At 32.2% G+C, this 22,747-nt stretch overlaps 1 protein-coding gene across 1 annotated transcript in view; it reads left to right on the top strand.

Annotated features, from left to right (window-relative positions):
- The first annotated feature begins 15,674 nt into the window (after positions 1–15,674).
- Positions 15,675–22,747, top strand: part of LOC134696071 (circadian locomoter output cycles protein kaput-like) — a 50,952-nt gene continuing 43,879 nt past the window's right edge. Inside the window, exons 1-4 of the mRNA XM_063557654.1 lie at positions 15,675–15,780; positions 18,313–18,470; positions 19,632–19,711; positions 21,124–21,213. Coding sequence (XP_063413724.1) covers positions 15,740–15,780; positions 18,313–18,470; positions 19,632–19,711; positions 21,124–21,213 — 369 coding nt within the window. The 5' untranslated portion in view covers positions 15,675–15,739. The remainder of the gene's footprint in view (positions 15,781–18,312; positions 18,471–19,631; positions 19,712–21,123; positions 21,214–22,747) is intronic.

Genomic DNA, 22,747 nt, shown 5'->3' with positions numbered 1-22,747 from the left:
AAATTAATGATTCAATATGGATTATGGAATTAAAAAATCATCAATTGCAAAAAATCATTTGATTAACATAAATAGCAAAAAAAATATTAAGAAGGAGTTCAATCTTGTTTATAGCTAAAGGGGTTTACAAATAAAACGTCTAATATGTGTGACTCTAACAGCAAATAAACTGTCTTTATTTACAATTTATTGACATGCGGAAGACAAGGTGCGAAAAAAGGCACAAACAAGGTGATTTGCAGGTGTTAAGTACAAAAAATGTGTCGCTATTGGACACCCACTCATACAAGAATATTATATTAACCACACAAGATGACTCATTCAATATACAAAAAGCTAAGACATATACTTTGATTTTTACTATAAAATATGCTAAGATATTGAAAATATGAATACTTTTATATAAACCGTTAAATACCATTTTCATTCCATTTTCAAAAGCATAGTATATACACAAGACACATCGTTTGTTTAGTTGAGATAAGTATATGGTTCCACTAAATTTGCCTTTCTATATACATGTATAAAAAATTTGATAAATTTAAACGAAAAAGAAAACAAAAGACATGGCTGTAATTAGTAACTATTATAGGGCACCTGATGGTCTGTAACAATGAGTTAAACCCCATACCGTATAGAGAGATATAGACGCTGCCGGTATGACATTTGATGTATTCTTTTCTGTGTAGCAACATGCCATCATTTTTTGTGTACAATGTACACATATATAATATGGTTAAGTTGAATTTGTATCATTGCGTGTATCAAAACACTTTATCAGGCATACAACAAGGTGCATGCAACTAAACAAAAATAGACATACGAACAAAGATAAACATACAACAAAAATGCAAAGCCATTAGAAGTGATAACCGATTCAATTTTCTTAAATAAGCTTTGGAAAACTTTGTAGTTATGAACAACAAAAATATTACTTGTAGTTCAAGGTAGATTCATGGTATATCGTTATCTTGGATTGTGCTATTACAGTACATAATCAGTCTAGTTATTTGCCCAAATCTTTAAAGTCATATGAAACGAGTGAGTGGTGACAAATAATGTATGTCCAATTATTGGACCAATGCATGTATCCATCATAAACTTAGTCCTCTGTGCACGATTTTATCATTATTTTCGCAAACATATCATATAATCGTCAATTTTTTCTCTCTCTGTTTGTTATGATTTAACAAATATGGCTGCTCATTAAATTCCGTGTTTTGAAGCCGAGTTTTACCGATTGTCACCTTATAGTAAACAAATCACAAAAAGCATGGGTATTGAGCACGTGTTTAACATGTATTATTAGATATTTGTTTATTTCAATGACAGATCGATCATGCGTATTGTTGTCACCGGATTTTTACGAGGAGGGTTACGCTCGGGTCAGTATGCATACGGAAAATACGTCGGCGAATTGCTTGCTGGAAGCAAGCAATTAAAAATAAGTAAACTTCTTCTAAATGTAGACAAATTAAAGAATTTTCCTCAGAAAAAAGTATATGTACATAAGTTGTATAGTGAAAACTATCCATTTAGTTATAAAAAAACATATGCATATAATTTTTTTTAATTTGAGGTTTCTTATGACTTTAAATGTGTAGACAGATGTGTCATTTTATTGATTAGACTGTTTATTTATATACAGAAAACTTGCTGGTTTAATTTATTGCATTATACAAAATATTTAAACAACTACCAAACATTTGTGTTTCAGAATATTTTTCTTACTAAGCCATTTAAAGGGAGATCATTCTTTGAGTACAAATTTATACTGGACTGATTTGGAGAATTTTTATTTTTTACTTGTAGCAAGAAAACTAGTTCGGTAACGTCGTTATTTCTTTTTATTTTCTTAAAATATTTCATAAAACTCTTCTAACAATTAATTTCAAAACTCTATCTCATAGATTTCTTTCTATGCTCAAAATAGATTTTTTTTCATGAACATCTAAGCAAATTTAGGCAATTTTCAACGACCCATAGCTAGAAAAAACGCAAGGTGACCCATTCTTTTTATTATATTTTTGAAAAGAGCATAGGCTAAGCTTCATTCGGCAAAGAATAAGAAAATTCCATCTCGGTAAACATAAACCTATGATCTACCTTGAAAGATTGTTTATGTATGCACCTTTGTCAAATTTGGGATTATAAATTTTACAGTTAGGTATATTATTTGAAAGAAAACATCTCATTTGTTGAAAGAATTAAAAACTCTTTTACCTTATCACGTTTGTAAGCCATTCATTATCTTAAATTTTAAATTTAATATTTTCGTGTTATAATTATATAGTTATTAAAGATACCAGGATAATAATTTAGTACGCCAGACGCTTTTGATAAAATATATTAGAACTGACTTGACAAATTTAGGCTATGATTATGAGTAATCTCAATCACAACTAACAGAAACTAAACAACATAAGTACAAGAAAAAAAAGAAAAACGTTTCTCAGTAATTCAATTAATAACTTTATTTAATTACGAGTTGGTTTGTAAAAATAACTTTACCTTCCTTATCTAAGCAACTATATATCCAAGGATGTTTTTCTATAACTATATTTACTTTAATCATGTTAATAGTCTACATTGCATGAACTCAAAATAAATGATGAAATATTATAGATCATGTTACAGATCGTTACACGTTACAAGCATATCAAGGTTGATTATTGAAAAGGTAAACAGGCATATTCCAATACATGGCTATTTGTTTGTTTTATAAAATTGTTACCTACTTTATCTGCATTCGGCAATCCTCGGTATAATCCGCTACTCTCCTTAGATGAGGGTACGGAATCGGCCGAGTTGAGACGAATGACTTTATCTGTTGCAACATTTCAAGGATGTTTTTCCATATCCATGTTTACGTTTATAGTTCACATTTTATGAACTCAAAAGACTTATACTTACTTACTGCCCTTGTACGCCATTGGCGTGTAGGGCAGTAACGACGATTTTCCACTTTTGTCTGTTGTTGGCAGTTTTCTGTAGTGTGCCCTATGTCTTTTGTTATTTACTAGCCTCTGCCTCTACAGTTCTTCTCCATGTCATTTTGGGTCTTCCTCTCTTTCTTTTACCTTCTGGGGTCCAGTGGAGTGCTGTCTTTGTGATATCCTCCTGGTCTTTCCGTAGGACATGCCCAATCCACCTCCAAAAGAACCAATGAAATAATATAAAACATGCATTTTACAAATCGTTCAAGGTAATATCAAGGTTGATTGTTAAAAGAAAAAGAGGTATATTCCTTCAAAACGTATTCGCACTCTTGTGTGGTGTGGTCTTCATGGTACAAGAATTGTCATGTAGGTTCAAATAACTTACGATCTCTTCTTCGTGATTCTAGAAGCAGGAAATATACTTTGTAACGTTAAGGTTTTCTTTAAAACAATGTAACCTTCGTCCTGTCGATACCTGGTGATGGCTGGCAAAAGTTCATTCTTTTCTCGTAACAATGCAAATGACGCATTTCCCTGAATCCGATGGATGTGTACATATTGCTACTAAAATTTAAGAAAAATGATTTATATGCTAGTTTTATTGGGATTTTGAACTGGTATTTAGTTTCTGAGAGTCACTTAGATAGGTTGTTTGTGTCTTTTATTTGAGTTTTTTGTTGATCCGACGGGTCCAATACTACCAACTGATGTGCAAGGTTTGTTATTACAATGCTTTCCCGTCCCCCACTGTCCTAGGTTAAGGAAGAATCAGCACTATGTTTAAACCCGCCTCATTCCTAAAGTGTCTTAGTCATGAGCCTGTGATTCTGTGCTCAAAATGTGTTTTTTTATAACATTCACCGATTAGAATACATCTGGCTACTGGGTTTGTCACTGTTTCAATATCAACCATAAAGTATATTTTAATGGACAGCATGATATGTCATATCAGTTCAATAAGTTAAAATTGCGTTTTGTGCTAATGCTATATGCTTTTAATATCTTATGGTTTAGTTCATGAGGGATTACACGTCGATTGCTTGTCATTTAGTTTTATCTTGTTTTATCAGAATATAAGCATTTTGAAAATTTGCCATACTTTTATTTTAAATCTATGAAAGGCAACAGAAGTATACCGTGGTTCCAAACTCGAAAGTCATTAAACGATTGAGAAAAAAAACTCGGTTACAAACTAAATCCGAGGGAAACACTTTAACTATCAGCGGAAAACAAAGAAACAACAGAAACACTAACTGATTTGTAACAAAAATCAAACGACAATGCAACACACAAAGAAACGAACTTTTTAAGAGAACAATTGCCATTTTCCAGACTTGGTACAGGACATTTTAAGAGAAAACTGTGGGTTAAACCTGATTATGCGGCTAACCAGTGGCAAACCTCGCGCTTTTGTGGCAATGTTAATATATAAAACTAACATGACAACATTATATGACAGGAATACGGTACTAATAAATTCATGAACATTCAGGGCGGGGAAATTCACAAATAAACAATACAATAGTAAATTTCGCATGCCTACAACAGAATAAAAGCAAACACGTAAAACCACCGTATTTGGCACATTTTTTTTGAAATTTTGGATCCTCGATGATTTTCAACTTTGTACTTGTTTGGCTTTATAAATATTTTGATATGATCGTCACTGATGAGTCTTTATGTAGACGAAACGCGCGTCTGGCGTACTAAATTAAAATCCTCGTACCTTTGATAACTATTTACACCACTGGGTCGATGCCACTGCTGGTGGACGTTTCGTCACCGAGGGTATCACCAGCCCAGTAGTCAACACCTAAGCGGTTAAGTGGTGACATGAATATCAATAATGTGGTCATTTATATCTTAATTTCCTGTTTACAATCTTTGAGTTTTTCGGAAAAACTAAAGATGTTCTGAACCCAGGCATAGACTACCTTATTCGTATTTGGCACAACTTTTTGGAATTTTAGATCCTTAATGCTCAATCCTCGTACCTTTGATAACTACTTGGACAACACATAAAAACAGCACAACTGAACCACGAACTGTCCGTCACACATCTGGATAACGCCACAAGAGTGACGTATCAAGTAAATTTCTAAAAATTGGATATGAATCAAGGTTTGTAATTATGTTATTTGATGTATTTTATAACAGTAACAAGGACATTATAGATTTGTGTTAGTTATCATTTAATTAATCGAATTAATCGTGTACATATAGTTGCTTTAAAGAAAATCTTATAAACGAACTGGGTGATTATTAAACTACTTTTACATACAAATAGAAAATTAAAAAAATAATCATAACTAAATACATAACTGTTGGATTAACAAATACCGTGACACGCTTTATAGCGATGCGAATTCACACTCAGCAAATCAGTCAAATTCGGGAAAAGATTACGGAATGTCATTTTGAATCTTTCCTCCTGATACATTTTAACTTTGTTGGAGCAGTCTCTGTGTGAGGTCACACTGTATATGACGTCTGTATAATGTAAACATGTACGAGCATAACGGATCAAATGAGATGTGTAAACATCATACGTTGGGTCAGAGGATATGTTATTGTTAGGAAATGGGAAAGTGATAAGTGGGAAGTTGAAATCGTTCCGATTGTCAAAGATTTTAGGGTGAGGTCGTCCATCTATGTCAATATTGAGGAAAAGATCAAGGTACGAAGCAGTACTTCTAGTATATGTAGTAGATTTAATTTCAAGTTCATTGGGATATATCATATCAGAGTGTACATATTGGCAAAAAAATGAGGTATTCAGTGATAGTACAACGTCATTGTATCGAAAAGTAAAATTAAAGAATTTTGCAATGTGCTTTTTCTTTTGGTCTTTTAGCAGGTTCTGAATGAATTCTGCTTCATACGAGTACAAAAACTAATCGGACAGTAGGGGTTCTCAATAAGTACTCATTGGAATACCGACTGTCTGTTGAAATATTAATCCTCAAACCTCGACAATTACATTGTCGATCAAAAAGTACGGCGTTTTGATAATATCATCTTCAGTATATTTATTGGTAGATTTAGTGTGGTTCATAAAAAAATAACCATTATTATAACCCAAAACAAAAAATGTGTATCTACGAATCCCATTTTATAGAAAATCTCTGTTTAATGAGATGGTGAAGTTGATATTTCAATTTAGCATGGGCACATCCCTTTTAAAAACGGCTTGATCCGCCCCTGATGGGGAATAGAAGGGTAAAGCGTACAAAAATCGAAAAGTCTATATGTTGCTGCAAAATTGCACAGATTGTGATCTAAGATTTAGGAGTAGATGTTTAAAATTTTTGAGTAAATAATTATGTCACTTTGCTAGTTTTGCTTTCTAATAATAATCTATATATAATTGTCAATACGTATAACATGTACAATTCTCTTGTCGTTCTACTGCATATTTACAGTCGTATACTAGAAATCAAAACTGTACCAATTAAATTGAAATATGGATTCAATATGCATGTAAAATAAAGATTGCAAAACAAACTGTATTGAAGTATTGCCGTAAATCAAACAAAAAAAAAGAAAGGAATTCAATCTTGATTATAGCTAAAGGGTTTTAAAAATAAAACGTCGGATATGTGTGGTTCTAACAGTCTTTAATACAAATACTAGTATCGAAAAAGACAAAGGGACATACATGTAGCATGTGTGAACAGCTACATGAAGTCACTGTTCGACTTTCAACAATAAATAAAGGGTGTTATTACTTGAATATCAAAAGCGATACACCAAGACAGTTTATATGAAAGTGGCGACCAATTTGTTGACTTCCACAAAAACAATAGTATTAGTATTAAAGCAGACAAGGTTTCCTTCCTCTTAGAAATATAAGACACAACACTTGTCGCGCAGTGATATTGTATCATCTACAGATTTGACAATTTATCAGGTTTTCCCCTCCACGGCATAGATATTAATTCCGTGTCATGGAAATTCTTTGATTGCAGACTCAGACTGCATGCAGGCCTAAAAAAACAAAACACTACCAAGGTTTTCACTAACATGTTGAAAGAAGTTTGTTTTTACTGGTTTAAACAGTGAAAACAATCTGACAATATTAGAAGATACAAGATGTGGTATGCGTGCCAATGAGACAACTTTCCATCCAAGTCCCAATTCATAACAGTAAAACTTTTATAGGTCAAAGTACGGTCTTCAACACGGAGCCTTGGCTCACAATTAACAGCAAGCTAGGGCCTCCAAAATGCAAGTGTACAACCATTGAAACGGGAAAACCAATGGTCTAATTCATATACAAAATGCAGAAAATTGTACCATCGTACGTCCGAAAGCCTCAAGCACATCCACTGTACATATATATGCGCATTCCTTATTAAGTTTAATGTTCGTAAACTCCATTTCTGATGACGGAAGTTTATGCAAGATGAGTTCGACTAAAGGTACCGTAGATCCATGAATTTTTATTAACCAAAAGTCTGATCATTAAGTTCGAAAAAAAATCCATATTTCTAAAGTTTAAGCACCTGTACAACAAATTATTTTCAATTGGCCAATCAGAACGTCGAAATTCCCTCTCACGTCTATAGCTAGTTCTCAAAAGTGCTCTAGTTAAGGAGTTTGTGTTACACCCCAGGGTACCGCGATTTTTTTTGATAGAATTCAACTTCATTATCTAATTGATAAAATACAAGGTGTTAGACTAAAAAAAAAGTGTCCAAAAGAGGTTTAAAAACGTCCCTTTCAATGGTCCCCTCATTTAGCAATCACGACTAAGTAATTTTTAATTATTTTTTTTTTATATAAAGCGACTAAAAAAAATAAAGTATAGGTGTACTTAACTAAAACAGATACAAAACTATCATATTTAATGTTACTCTGAAGATTTTTTGTTTTAAAAAAAAACTTTAGAATTATTCATTATACAATGTTTCAATCATTTGCAGTATTTATATATCGTCTAAAATATGAAATATTTGATAAAATAAATGTACGTGCAAATACTCCTTAAATTACGGAAATCATCAAATTACCGTCTTTGATTCAGTATATAACATGTACAATGCATTCACACATGAACACACATTTAAATGTCGATTTATGATGTTTTGGTGAGACAAATTATTTTATAAAGTGAATGTGTAACAAAATATTACTGAAAAGGTACAAATAAAGGTGTGGGGTTTTTTTTGCGTTCAGAAAAGGTGCACTCTATCGAACTCAATAAAAGTGTGCTTGATTACATTTTGTGTTTTAGCTATGTAGTGATTGACTTAAGATTATTAAGTCATTCAATCGACAAACATCGCTTTGAATGAACGTCAAATAGTCAGTTATGAGAATTGGCCATACTTTTTACGTTTTTAGGTTTCTAAGAGATACACAAAAAAATGGCTTTGTTGTTTTCAGTTTAAATAAAGATTCTGTTAAGCGTTGGTTGTTAAATGTACATGAAATTGTTGTCAAAGGTACCAAAATTATAATTTAGTATGCCAGACGCGCGTTTCTTCTACGTATATACATTAGACTCATCAGTGACGCTCATATCAAAATATTTGTAAAGCCAAACAAGTACAAAGTTGAAGAGCATTGATAATCCAAAATTCCAAAACGTTGTGCCAAATACGGCTACGGTAGTCTATCTCTGGGATAAGAACATCCTTAGTTTTTCGAACAAATCAAAGTTTCATAAACAGGAAATTTATATAAATGACCACATTATTGATATTCATGTCAACACAGATTGTTGACTACTGGGATGGTGATACCCTCGGGAACGTCCACCAGCAGTGGAAAGAGCTTCAATATCCTTAAAATTCGAGATTTGGTAGGAATAGGTAACCCTGAAACATCCGCACAAAAAGAACTTTAAAAAACTCGAATGAAGCGAGACAAAACCGATGTTATGAAATTGTTTCAAAAACTGCAAAGCTGGCCAATTCCATTTGAAACATCTGAGCAGTTATATGGCGTGTTCTCGGGTTCTGTTGCTTCTTCGGAATTAATGTGCAACCTTCTAAACGCGTATGAAAAGGGAAAGTTTGCTTCACAAATTTTCATTAATGAACGGCTTATACAAAAGTCAACCGATATCTTCAAAACAATTAAAAGATTATCATTGCTTACATTTAAAAAAAAAAAGGAAATAAAAGACAAGCAGTTAAAGAACAACAAAACATTGAGAGCAGATGAACAAAAATGTCGCCTTTTTGTCATAGCCCAGACAAGATAATTGGTTGCGCAAAAGGCTCTCCAGTTTGAATTAGGTCCTCTCCCAATGTATCTTGCAAACTTTGATGGTACACATGTAATAAAAATTAAAATCTGTCCTGGATGGTCTTTTAGAAAATGGTCATTCCTTAGGAAAGCATGTGGATATTTGATGACATGGCAGTTATTCAACCCATTACTAGGATACCAAGCACTTTTTCTATTTGGCAATGGTTATTTTAAAAACCATTCTTTTATTGATTTTGTCACTGATTAGTATCCCACAATATCCATAAAAAAATTAAAACAGCAGGTCCTTGGGAGGGCAAATCATTACGATAAATTCTAGACCATCACAATCGTGTTCTTGGGAATGGAAGAAATGTTTGTTAGTTGCTCAACAAAGTTGCTCTTGTTGAAATCTTTGGTTCGGAAAAGAGTAAATAATCCTACAGATTTACACTTGAATGTATTGATTTATTTGTATCACATGGAAGTATGTGCCACAAAATAAATGTTGGAAATGAAATAGCGTAGAATGGTTTTATCTTATAATCAAACAAGAAGAAGCCGATTACAAAATGTTTCTTAATGCAAAAATATGCAGCTGACAAAAGTTACGACTCCATTGTTATAAAACCTTCTGACATTGATGTGGAAGTATTGGCTTACTATTTTCACAGTTGCATATCAATTCTAACATTGTTAGATTGGTGAGAATGTTTGTAGAAAACTGCCAGGACTTCACGGCAGTACAGGTTGTGATTCAGTAAGTGTTTTGTCTGTTAAAGGAAAAAAGGCAAAGTATTCGGCTTTTTGACACGTTATGTGTTTTCGGAAGGTCTATTACATCGTGGTGAAACCTTTGAAGAGGTTGACGAAGAGTTGGCAAAACACTTGAGAGGTTTTCGTGTTCTATATAAGGCAACGAAATTAAAAATATCGATGAATAAAGATCAGAACGTTTTGATATGCAACCAAAAAACGATGTATTGTCATATACTGCCCCCAACAAAAGATGCAATGTTAAAGCACATTAAATCATCCAACTTAAAGACGAAGATTTCGAAATCTGCTCTTAAACACAACACTGGTCTGTTGCTAAACAACTATAATTTTTAAATTGTTATTTGGATGGAGAGTTGTCTCATTGGCACTCACACCACATCTTCCTATATCTATAGTTTGATTGTTTAGAACGATTTGATCAGTATCAATTGGCTAGACCAACCACCAGCGTTAGATGCTTTAATAATTCTGAAGTGCTGTTCATTTAAAGCTGGTTGTGCCAACAACAGATGTTCATGTGTTCAACAAGGTTTATCCTGAACAGATACCTGTATGTAAATGCTCGAAAGCTTGTAGATATAAGGATTATCAAAACGTTGGTATTGCTAACGATGACGACGAATATGATGAAATGATGATAATTATAGTTCGGTAGATGCAGGTGACCAAACTAATGATGATTCTATGGAATGACCTTCTGCGTGACCTTAAACTGTAGTGATTCGGTTGTTAAAAAAAATTAAAAAGATAGAGATCTAGAAACCCTGACAGTTTTGTGTGTTTTAATATGTAAGTTATTTCATGAATATGATGTAAAAATTTGTGACAGAATCGTGCATTTCTAGTTGCCTATATTTGTGTTTGTCGTTGATTCTATGTTTTGTTTCTTACCTTTAAATGGTTTTTTTCAACAGCCTTTACATTGTAGTTACATTATGCTCTATGTTTCAATATAAAAAATATACCATTTTATCAAGAAAATTAGTACGTTTGCTTCTTTTCATTCAAAATCTTGAATTTTGGAAATTAACCTCCCCCTTTTTTCTTGGTCCTCTACGATTTAAAGATTAATTAAAAATAAGCCTGCGTTTTAATAAGATATGATTTGTTCCATTTAATAAAAAGAATAGTACTGAATTATTGGTTATTTTTACATTTTTCTGTAAATATGTGCAAAACAAAATTTTTGATAAACCCTTAAATAAGTCCCCTTTTAACCCCTTTTTGACACTTTTTCAAAAGTCTAACACCTCTTAAAATATTCTTCATATATTACTCTTTAAATTCATACCAAAAAATTGCGGTACCCTGGGGTGTAACACAGAATTGAAATTTTGCCCTACCAGCTGATGGACTACTAGGGTTTTTATCGGTAACTACACAAGAACGTTTTGTAACGGTGGGACCCTCTACATTAACTAGTATAGGACTCATTCATATTAAAAAAGAAGAAGATAAATATGTGGCATATTTAAAATACCCTATTATAAAACGGAAAGTATATGAGACAATATCTGAAAAACTCTAATTTCCATGTCCCGCACTTCACCAGCAATTATTTTTTCATTCAACCATCTTTTTTGAAAATTTTAAGTTTCAGTAAAAACTAAATTATATAATGCACCAACTCCTGCCAATTAAACACTCATTCATATATTTCTTCCAATAACATATTGTAATTTAAATGTTCAACCCCCCGCCCCCCTAAAATCATATTGTCCCCTGTGTTTTTTGGAAAACAAATAATATCCAAATTAATTGAAAGGCATCCGATTCTCACATATATATGATATATTATATAATAAACTTGCCCCTAATTTGTCTTTTTATATTATAACTATAGCATGTAATAAAATTTTGCAAATTTTAAAAGAAAAATATTTCCCCCAGGGGTAATTTCCCTCCTGTTACCACTGTTTTTCCCATTATGTATTGTGAAGAGCATCATTTCCAGAATGCATTAGTACAAATAAATAGTTGGAAAGGCGGCCAGGTTTGAAAATTCAAGCCCATCCAAGGTAAGAATTTATAGAAAAAATACTTATTGGTGTTCTATCCTGTTACAGCCTTTTCTTACACTTTCTGAGAAAAAATTTAAGTGTGCAACACAACATTAAGTGTGTTTTTATATCGTCTTTTTAAAAGTTATATATATGTCACAGGAAGTACACTTACATTTAATGTGATAAAAAGGACAAAAACTATCGCGTAATTCCTTTCTGTTACGTTCTGTCATGTTACCTGATAAAGGTAACAGCATAACCATCATCAGTAACAGGAAGGATTTTCAAGACAATTTCAGTGTTCAAAGAATCGAAAAGTCAATCTACCACAATTTCATTTAATATAAGTTATCACCACCATATTAAATGAATTTCAAAATAATATACAGTATATTGAATAAAAAAATAGGTTTTTTGCTTTTGATAATATAGTAGATAGTAACAGAAAGGAATTTATTTTAGAATTTTTCATTACCTAGGCAGATTTTTTATCTTGCAAATACAGTTTCAAAGGATAAATGACATTATTTGCTGTTATCTTCCAATTGTGACCAATCTGAGATGATGTATTTTTCTTAACTTTAAAATAAAGCAGAAAAAAATCCTTTCTGTTACCAACTCTGTCCTGTTACGGTTGTGCTGTTACTCAAGATTCTTTCATGTTACCGACATATCTCGGACTATATTTATTAAGTATATTTCTAAACCTCACGGTATTGCAAATGCTAAAATCAATAATTGGCATTTGATAAACTATTGCAGGATATACTAGTAAACCACAAATAGTGTCTTAAACTTATTCCTTATTCCCATTAGAAACTTTTTAAAATTGATTCACTTTGGTAACAGGAAACAACTGGATTTTTTGTCCCATTTTTAAAATTGCCATTGTTTCCATAGTAAACAATTGTTTGAAGTACAGACAACAGTTTCGTTATCCCCAATGTGTGTTCTTTGATTTGTGCTATTAAAATACTGGGCATAAAGATTTTTTTTTAATTTGTCCTTATTGCCAAAAATTAAGACTTTTTCATATATTGTCTCATGTGCATATGATGCCAATATCACAGTTTACCATCCGAATCAACAACAAGAGCTTCGTTATGTTGATAGAATTGATGGAAAATGTAATCGTTGTAATCTCGGTAGCATTGGAGACGAATTTCATCATCTGCTGAAATGTTCATTTTTTAACGTAGTAGTCAACTAACCTTGAAATTAAAAATAAACGGTATGGGCTTTGCTCATTGTTGAAGGCCGTACGGTGACCTATAATTTTTAATGATTGTGTCATTTTGGTCTTTTGTGGATAGTTGTCTCATCTTCTTTTTAATAGTTGTTCCGTATTGATAAACTAAAGGAAATTAAACAAAAAGTCAGGGCTTAAAAGATTATGCAAGGTCATTAAAATCTGTAAAGAAACATATGAGTCCTCCTGGCTCAACGGTATATTATTTTGAAACCAGACAGAGAACAACTTAATTGACCTAATGATCAGCAATACAAGCAAGATCAACAAAATAAAGATTTTTTATTCATGAATTATATTCTCGCCTACAAAGGCTCTAGTTTTGATATTGTCATTAGAAATGAACAGAATTATCTTTCTTAGTACTGATTATTTTTATTTATATCGAAGGTGTTTTTGTTTTTATTATACTGTCAAGACTACCTAGATAAATGAAAATATATTCAAAATTCATGCCTATTTGATAAATTATAATTTGTCCAATAACAATAATGCTATTCTCATAACTAATGCAAATACATATCCTAGTACGTTTAAGTTTAGGTAGAGTGCAACATATGTACAGGAATATGCACCAATTTACAAATAAAATTGTATTATATATATATACAATACAGTGACAGTTTTCTAAATATATCGGCAAAATGTGACTTGTAAGTAAATCTTGCCGTGCTGATATTTCAGTGTTGTAATCTAAAGTGTCTGTTTATCTGTTGTAGGTTTTTTTTTAATAAGGCAAAACGTAAAACAAAGATAACACTCGTCAATAAGGGTCAATAACTACAATAATTCAATTGACGATTTCAAAGATGCAGATTTTTTTGTAGATCTTGTTTTGCTGATCATTTTTACAATTAACATTTTCTGTTGTCTAAATAATAGGAAACAATAAACAAAAATGGTCAAATTTGTCATTTAAGGGCAATAACTTATAAAAAAAAAAAGTCATGTGCTACTTTTGACAGTAGATAGAGGTTGGTCAACAGTATGAACAATTTTGCTACAGTCAGATTTTCTCTTTATAACGGGTTTCAAATGATAATAGACAAAACTTATAGTTTACCTCTGGTTATGTTTAGTCATGTCGCCCCTAGGCCTCTTGGTTAGCATGCTGGTCAATGGACACATTATTTATAACTAGATACCCAAATGATGATTAGGGCCAAGTTTGCTTAAAGTTTGGACTAGTTGTTTCAAAATTAATGGATAACGGAAGCCTTTTGCTTAGTGACGAGAAAATCTCACTTGGCCCGGGCTTTTGTACAGGTGGGCTAAATACAGTGATCAAATATTTCCAAACTGAGCTTTTTAGAATTATATTAACAGAGCTTAAGCCAAGAGTTAAGCCACAAAATGCACATAAGAAGCAGAATGATAAACCTACATACAAAGGTCCTGTATAAAAAAAAACACCACTGGAACCAATTGAACTACATCATGTACACTATTGGAACAGTATGGTTCAATATTTGAAATAAAAAAAACAACACATATCAACTTGTGCTGTTAAAAGTTTCTGTATATAAATAAAAATATGTATAAATATATAATAAATCATATGTTTTTATACCAAAAACTATGTTATCTATCTATGTTTATTCACGTTGATATTGCTTCTTTCGAGGATTTGTATAGTATCACAATAAATACAACAACTGATGCATGGCTAAAAAATACTCAAGTCAGGCTGTTGTCTCTTTGACACATTCACCATGTCTATTCTCATTACTAATTCTTTACTAATGTTTCTAAAATGCCGCGGTAACATGCAACTTTATATGACAATCAGAAAGATTTGGAAGGGAAATTAATATGACATTTCCGGCCAATGGGTTCTTCGGCTAGAAAAAACGAGACTCGCCTGCAGCTCAGGGAATGTCACATTATATAGTGGGACTCATTGGGGTCTAAGCGTGAAGCGGGATTGCCGATTTTTTGTAAGCGTGACACGTGAAAGTCACATTATTGTGGCGTGAAAACGGGAAATGAGGTCTTGCGGGACCCGGGAAATGACAAAAAAAAATGAGAATTGCTTACGTACATAGTGTAAGCGGGATGCGGGAATCTGACAAAACAATAAGCGGGATCCGGGATTGGAACCCCCCAATGAGACCCCCTATATACTATCTGAGACCGGAATAACACATAGTATTTGTTTTTTTTTTCTTTTTATTGTTAAACTTTGTTTAAAATTGTATTGCCACTGAGACTAGTATACTATAACACATAGTCTAAGATTGCCACAAACATTGTAAATGTTTAAAGACCGCCGTGAATACTACTATAGTACGACAATTAATCAAAAGACACAAAAACATATTACACTTTTCAATATCCATGTTACAGTTCCAACCAACTTTTGAAAAAGAAGCCAATAATTTTAACACGTTTATTAAAGGAATTAAATATATTATTTTCTCCGATCGATATAAAAAGCAAATCATATTCATGTATTGCATTTCTTTTATTTAAAATCTCATAGTTAGAAGAAGTGCGCATGTTTCGCTTTGTTTATCCGGTTCTATTTTTGACTTACATCAAAATCGTAAAAAACATGTTTAGTTCCAAAAATGAGCAACATAACTAGCGAGGACTGTGACAATAGTTCTAGGTTTGTAATCATCATACGTATATTAATTTAATTCTTTATTGTTTTACTTAATGGATCATAATTACCCATGAAGAAGAGCATTTGATGATTTCTATGGGACGATCGTAAATAAATCATTGACATTTGACCTACTTTCATTTTTCGGTCAAATAGTGTAAATACAACCTGCTCTTTATGTCTAAAATTTGAATTTATACATCATGATACGGATATATCAGTGCAATTTAGGTATAGAAAGTATATTTCCTTTCAGTTTAATAATTACATTTTCATTTTCTTAATCTAGTTTATTTTTGGAAGTTTATATGGAAACAAGTACTAGCTTTGGGAAAAAGCTTTTCTTCTTAAGGATTTTGACCCCTTCTTTAGCCAAGTGTATTACGAAATTTTCAGAGCAAGAGCAAGAACGAAGATTGTGAATGATAGAAGTGTACCATTTTGGACATAATTCCAAAAAGGAAACATTGATCAAAGTAATCTTATTTCTTGTTTTATTTCAATTTATTATATACATGTAACAATGATTTTGTATTAAATAAAGCAAAGATTTTTGCAGAAAATATAAAGCATTTCCCTATGAGAAATTAACATAGATAACTCACTAGTTTGTCCATGATAATTATTTACCAAAAGTCCATAAATCAACCTTTGCATTCCAAAAAATCTTGAGCGGAGTTACTAAAGTTGAGCGCACCCTAGAATGTGTACTTGATTTGGTCCATATTGAAATTTGTTTTAACCAGAATATCTTAATTTTTAGAATTATTTATGGAAATCATTGATTGCTAGCATTGCATGTAATGATACTCTATCAAGCACAGAACTGTTAAGTATTGAGAGTACAAGTGTTAAGGCTGTGAATATTATATATTATAAAATTTCCTTTAAAAAAACAGAAGGGTACATTATCCTTAATTATCAAATGCAAGCAGACATGAGTTCTAGATGTTAGTGTGAGTTATGATAAAAGTATTTGGAAAATTGATAAATAAAATGTATTACTGGAATGTTTGAAGGAGATAAAGCAATAACAGGTCACATTGTACAGTTGTATTCATGGTATTCCTTCAATTATTTACTTCTCAAGTATTACTACAATTGCTTGATATTTTTCTTCTCTTAATTTATAGAGACATCAATAACTCTAATCATACATCTCAATTTCAATGTTTTTCTTTAAAATTGATATAATTTGGTCTCAAAAGATAAAACCCAAAATCTTAAAATAGCAATGTTTCAATTATAAGAATACATTATTCATGTAATTGTAAGTTCTGTGTTAAAAATCATATGAAATAATATATGACTGATTCTTTAAAGATAATTATACATCATGTACATAGAAATGTTAAAAACTTTTCACCGATTCTCCTAAATTGAATCTTCAAATGAAACAAATGTATCATTACTATGGAAAGTACCAGAACTTTAAAACAAATAAGCAAACAAAAAGTTAGCAATAGTTGGAAGGAAAAATGAACAATGATGAAATGACAAAAGATGAAATATAGGTTATTTCCAAAACATCTCCCTTGAAATATTTAAAGTACCCCCCCTTCCCCCCCAAAAAAAACCCAAATTAAATGTTTAGGAATTAGGGGCCAAAAAAGGGGCACTTAAAAGCATTTTTCTTGGTTTTCTCACCATAGCTTTAGTATAAGTAAATAGAAATCTATGAAATTTAAACACAAGGATTATGACCATAAAAAGAAGGTTGGGGTTGATTTTGGTCCCAACAGTTTAGGAATTAGGGGGCCAAAATTTGAATTATTGGAGTTCTTTGATACCAAATCTAACCATGTATTTAGATTCCTATTTTTTGGTCAGTTTTCAAATTGGTCAACATTAAGGTCCAAAGGGTACAAAATTCAGTTAGTTTGATATTAACAAAAGTTGAATTCTTGGGGTTCTTTGATCATGTTGATCCCATTATCAAATTAGTCCCCATTGAGTTTTAAAGGGTCCAAAATTGAACATCAAAAATTTAATTCTTGGGGTTCTTTAATATGCTGAATCTAACCATGTATTTAGATTTTGAAAAATGATAAATCATGATACTAGGTAAATGACCTATTTTTTTTTTAAGTTCTTAGACCACATTCATTCTGTATCAGAGACCTATTCTGTGTCAACTAAAATGTATTTAATCACAATCCATATTCAGAGCTGTATCAAGCTTGAATGCTGTGTCATACTTGTCCCACCTGTTCAGGGCTCAACCTCTGCAGTTGTATCAAGCTGCACCCTGTGGAAGATCTGGTTCATATTTGATTGCAAATCTCATCTGCAATCATCATGATCATTTAAAATAAAGTCCATTGCTGATATATGCCAGAAGGAATTTTTTTTAATTTTTTAGAATTCATGTCAATGTCATCATGGTCATGTAAGTCATTCCAAAAAGCTCCCTGAACCTTAATAAAAATAGCATTGTATTATAAAATTATTAAAAATGTTAAAACAGTTGAATTGTACTATTGATGATTGAAACCATCATATAAAATTATGCAGCAAGAACCATTCTCCTTTCAGACAATCAAGAAAGAAAGGAGAGAAACTTAGACGTGACAAATTAAATACACTATTTGCACAGTTAGCTGAAGAAAATCCATGGAGTGCCAAGTCAGAGAAAAGAGTTGACAAAGCAGCAATATTAAGATTGACAGTCAGCTATCTAAAATTTCATCATGGTATGTTCAATTTTTTGTTGTAGTTGCATTTTTGAAGATTAATTTGTATATAAAAAATGACACCATCAAACATGTTAAATAAAATGTTATTATCAATTCATTTTTAAGGACATGAAGGAGATATCAATACATTTATATGGCTGACTGTCTACAAATAATTTGAATCAAAAGTAAAATCACATTAAATACCAAACTCTGATGAAAATTCAAATAGAAAAGTCCATAATCAAATTGCAAAATCAAAAGCTCGAACAAATCAAACAAATGGATAACAAATGTCTTATTACTGACTTATGTACATGACGTAGTTTATAGCAACCGACTGAAAATATTTTTTTAGACAGCCGTGGTGTAGTGGTTAGTGCATCCAACTACTAACACAAAGGTTCCTCGTTCGATTCCCGTTTGGGATGAAAATTTCAGGAACTCAATTTTCAGCTCTCCCTTGACACCATCTGCGAGTATGGTCTTGAGGAAACGATGATAGTCCGTCGGGATGGGACGATAAATGGCTGACCCGTGTTAAGAGAGAGCCACATCTCTTGCACGTTAAAGACACCCTTGTAGATTTCAAAAAAGAGTAGGCTAATGCCGCTACAAGGCACCACTCGCACCCGCAAAGTGGAAAGGGATTAATATAAGTTGCAAAACTTGTTTCCCAATCCACTAAAAATAAATATGTTTAAACTAAAATATTGTTTTGGACTTGACGAAAAGTTGTTATTTCTTTTCTACCTGCAACCAGACTTAAAGTAGACTACATTGTATTTCCCAAAATGTCTTATTTCTAAAATGAATTTAAGAATTTAAATAACATTTTTCAAATAGCACATTTAGAGTGTTTAGTGGAAATGAATATAACAGTTTAAAATCCACTTTTAAAAAAGATGTGGTATAGTTTAATTCCGATTCTTATCAGTCATTTTTTTCTCCAATGTATGTGATGTATGTTGTTTACCATTTGCATCTGGTATTGGTCCTGTTCAATGACACACTGACATACATATCATTGCTTATTGTAAATTTGTTGATTGTGTATAAGCCTATTTCATTTTGTAATGTTCCCTGTAACATCAATCTTGTCAATCTAGAATCTCTATTGTCTTATAGAGTACGACAAAAATAGGATAAATGTTCTGATTTTCTTCATGTTCTTTGCAGGGATAAAGAAATTGAAAGTATCTGATGGTAAAAAGTCATCACATTTAAACAGTAACAGCATACTAGCATGTTTACAAAAGGTAATTTCTAGTACATGTATATTGTATCTGCAATTCTTCACTTTTATTATATATAAAACACTCAACCAGATGAATAGAATTATCTTAGTCTGCCTATATGTCATTTATGTCAAGCAACATTTTTTGTATATTAAAGTGATTGTTGACTTTTACAATTAAACATGTTTAACATTAAAAGAGGGCAAAAGATATAAGAGGGTCATACTAATTCATAGATAAATAATAGATTGTCAATGCCATGGCTAAAATAAAAAGACAGAGAAAAGATAGTACACAAGACACAACATAAACTTATGACTAAGCAATCCAAACCCGCCAAAAACTAGGGGTGATATTAGGTGCTTCAGAAGAGGACACAGATCCTGCTCCACATGTGGCACCTGTTGTGTTGCTCATGATAAAATTATTACAAACCTGATAAATAGTCTAATTTGGTAGTTTACATTTGTGGAAAGGGAACAGGATTGTAGTTTTGACAAGACGATCTGTGAAAAGGATATTCAATATCATTAAATTTCACCATTTTGAACTCTTAGTTAACATGGTTAAATAGCTTCCTTTATTGTCCTTTAATATTCACAAATAAGTACATGTAACTGATTCTTGTTAAAAAAAACACATTGTAATTTAAATAATTACAAGGTACATTATAATTTGAATAATTACAACATATACAAGAATGACAACATTGTGCATCTGTTACAATAAGAGTAATTTACATGAATTAAATGTCCTAAGATATATAAATCATTATAGTACTGCATCCAAGAATATTTTGTCAAACAGTTCTATTTTTCTTTGTAAGCTGTGTAAAAACCTTCTTGCAGATGTAAACTCATCTGCTTACAACCATAATGTTCCAAAAACAAGTTCAATATTAAACTCAATGATCAATAATCACAAGGAAACAAAGAATTTTGATGGGCTAATCACAAGTGTCTCCCTTGGGGAAAGTTGAAAATTGTGAACAATCATTTTTTGTATAATTTCGCAAAAATTTTGTTTGTTTTTTTACAAAACCACAATAACGAGGAGTCAACATTGTTAAGTTCACACCTTAACTGACTAGTTCTGTAAAAAGTGGTGGTCAGAAGAATCAGACCACCAAAATTTGCAAAGGACCAACCTAATTTTGGTATTTTGTAATAGAAATAGTAGATGATAGTAGTGAGCAATGGTGAGGACCAGCAGTTTTTTTTCAGGACCACCAGAGAAAAAAAGATTTTGAGAACTCTGATTGTGAAAGTATGGATTACACATGTACATACACAGGTATTTTCTAGTGATTCACTGACAGTGGCAATCACCTGCACTCTTTGTGGAAATTCAGTCATGTCAGTGAAGATTTTAAAAAGATTTATAAAACATCTTTTTTGTACATCAAATATTATTAGACTAATTTTCATTTGCAGGCATTAAAGGGTTTCATGATTGTTGTATCAGAAAAAGAGGTTATTGTTTTTGTGTCATCATCAATAACCAAAATATTAGGATTACATCAGGTAAGAATTATGTGTGACTTCATCAATAACCAAAGTATTAGGATTACAACAGGTAAGATTTGTGTGTGACTTCATCAATAACCAAAGTATTAGGATTAAACCAGGTAAGATTTGTGTGTGACTTCATCAGTAAACAAAGTATTAGGATTAAACCAGGTAAGATTTGAGTGTGTCTTCATCAATAAACAAAGTATTAGGATTAAACCAGGTAAGATTTGAGTGTGTCTTCATCAATAAACAAAGTATTAGGATTAAACCAGGTAAGATTTGAGTGTGTCTTCATCAATACAAATTATTAGGATTACACCAGGTAAGTTTTATGTGTGACTTCATCAATAACCAAAGTATTAGGATTACAACAGGTAAGATTTGTGTGTGACTTCATCAATAACCAAAGTATTAGGATTAAACCAGGTAAGATTTGTGTGTGACTTCATCAGTAAACAAAGTATTAGGATTAAACCAGGTAAGATTTGAGTGTGTCTTCATCAATAAACAAAGTATTAGGATTAAACCAGGTAAGATTTGAGTGTGTCTTCATCAATACAAATTATTAGGATTACACCAGGTAAGTTTTATGTGTGACTTCATCAATAACCAAAGTATTAGGATTACAACAGGTAAGATTTGTGTGTGACTTCATCAATAACCAAAGTATTAGGATTAAACCAGGTAAGATTTGTGTGTGACTTCATCAGTAAACAAAGTATTAGGATTAAACCAGGTAAGATTTGAGTGTGTCTTCATCAATAAACAAAGTATTAGGATTAAACCAGGTAAGATTTGAGTGTGTCTTCATCAATACTATAAGTTATATGGTTCGCTACTGACCCACTACGGATCCATAGAGGGTGAGTAAAATCCATAGGGGGTGAGGCCGGAGGCCGAGTCCCTTATGAATTTTATTCACCTTCTATGGATCCGTAGGGGGTCAGTAGTTAACCGTATAACGAATTTATCGGACGCTGGACTTTTTCTGCGGCGTTTTGTTGAAAAATAAACAATGAAACACAACAACATAAATAGATGACGTCGCCATTAACGCGTCATGAACCCCATATGGAGCTTACTAACCCCATACGGTCTCATAGGGTGTCACCATGTGACGACGTTTAACCAATCACAACGTGATAATTCATCTGTGGTCCGATAATATAAGTAATATGGTTCGCTACTGACCTCCTACGGATCCATAGAGGGTGAATAAAATTCATAAGGGATTCGGCCTCCGGCCTCACCCCCTATGGATTTTACTCACCCTCTATGGATCCGTAGGAGGTCAGTAGTTAACCGTATAACGAATTTATCGGACGCTGGACTTTTTCTGCGGCGTTTTGTTGAAAAATAAACAATGAAACACAACAACATAAATAGATGACGTCGCCATTAACGCGTCATGAACCCCATATGGAGCTTACTAACCCCATACGGTCTCATAGGGTGTCACCATGTGACGACGTTTAACCAATCACAACGTGATAATTCATCTGTGGTCCGATAATATAAGTAATATGGTTCGCTACTGACCCCATAC

The sequence above is a fragment of the Mytilus trossulus genome, chromosome 14 (assembly GCF_036588685.1).
Source record: "Mytilus trossulus isolate FHL-02 chromosome 14, PNRI_Mtr1.1.1.hap1, whole genome shotgun sequence".
Taxonomy (NCBI): Eukaryota; Metazoa; Mollusca; class Bivalvia; order Mytilida; family Mytilidae; genus Mytilus; species Mytilus trossulus.
Note: the sequence above shows the minus strand (reverse complement) of the source record. Positions and strands in the feature narration are given on the sequence as shown.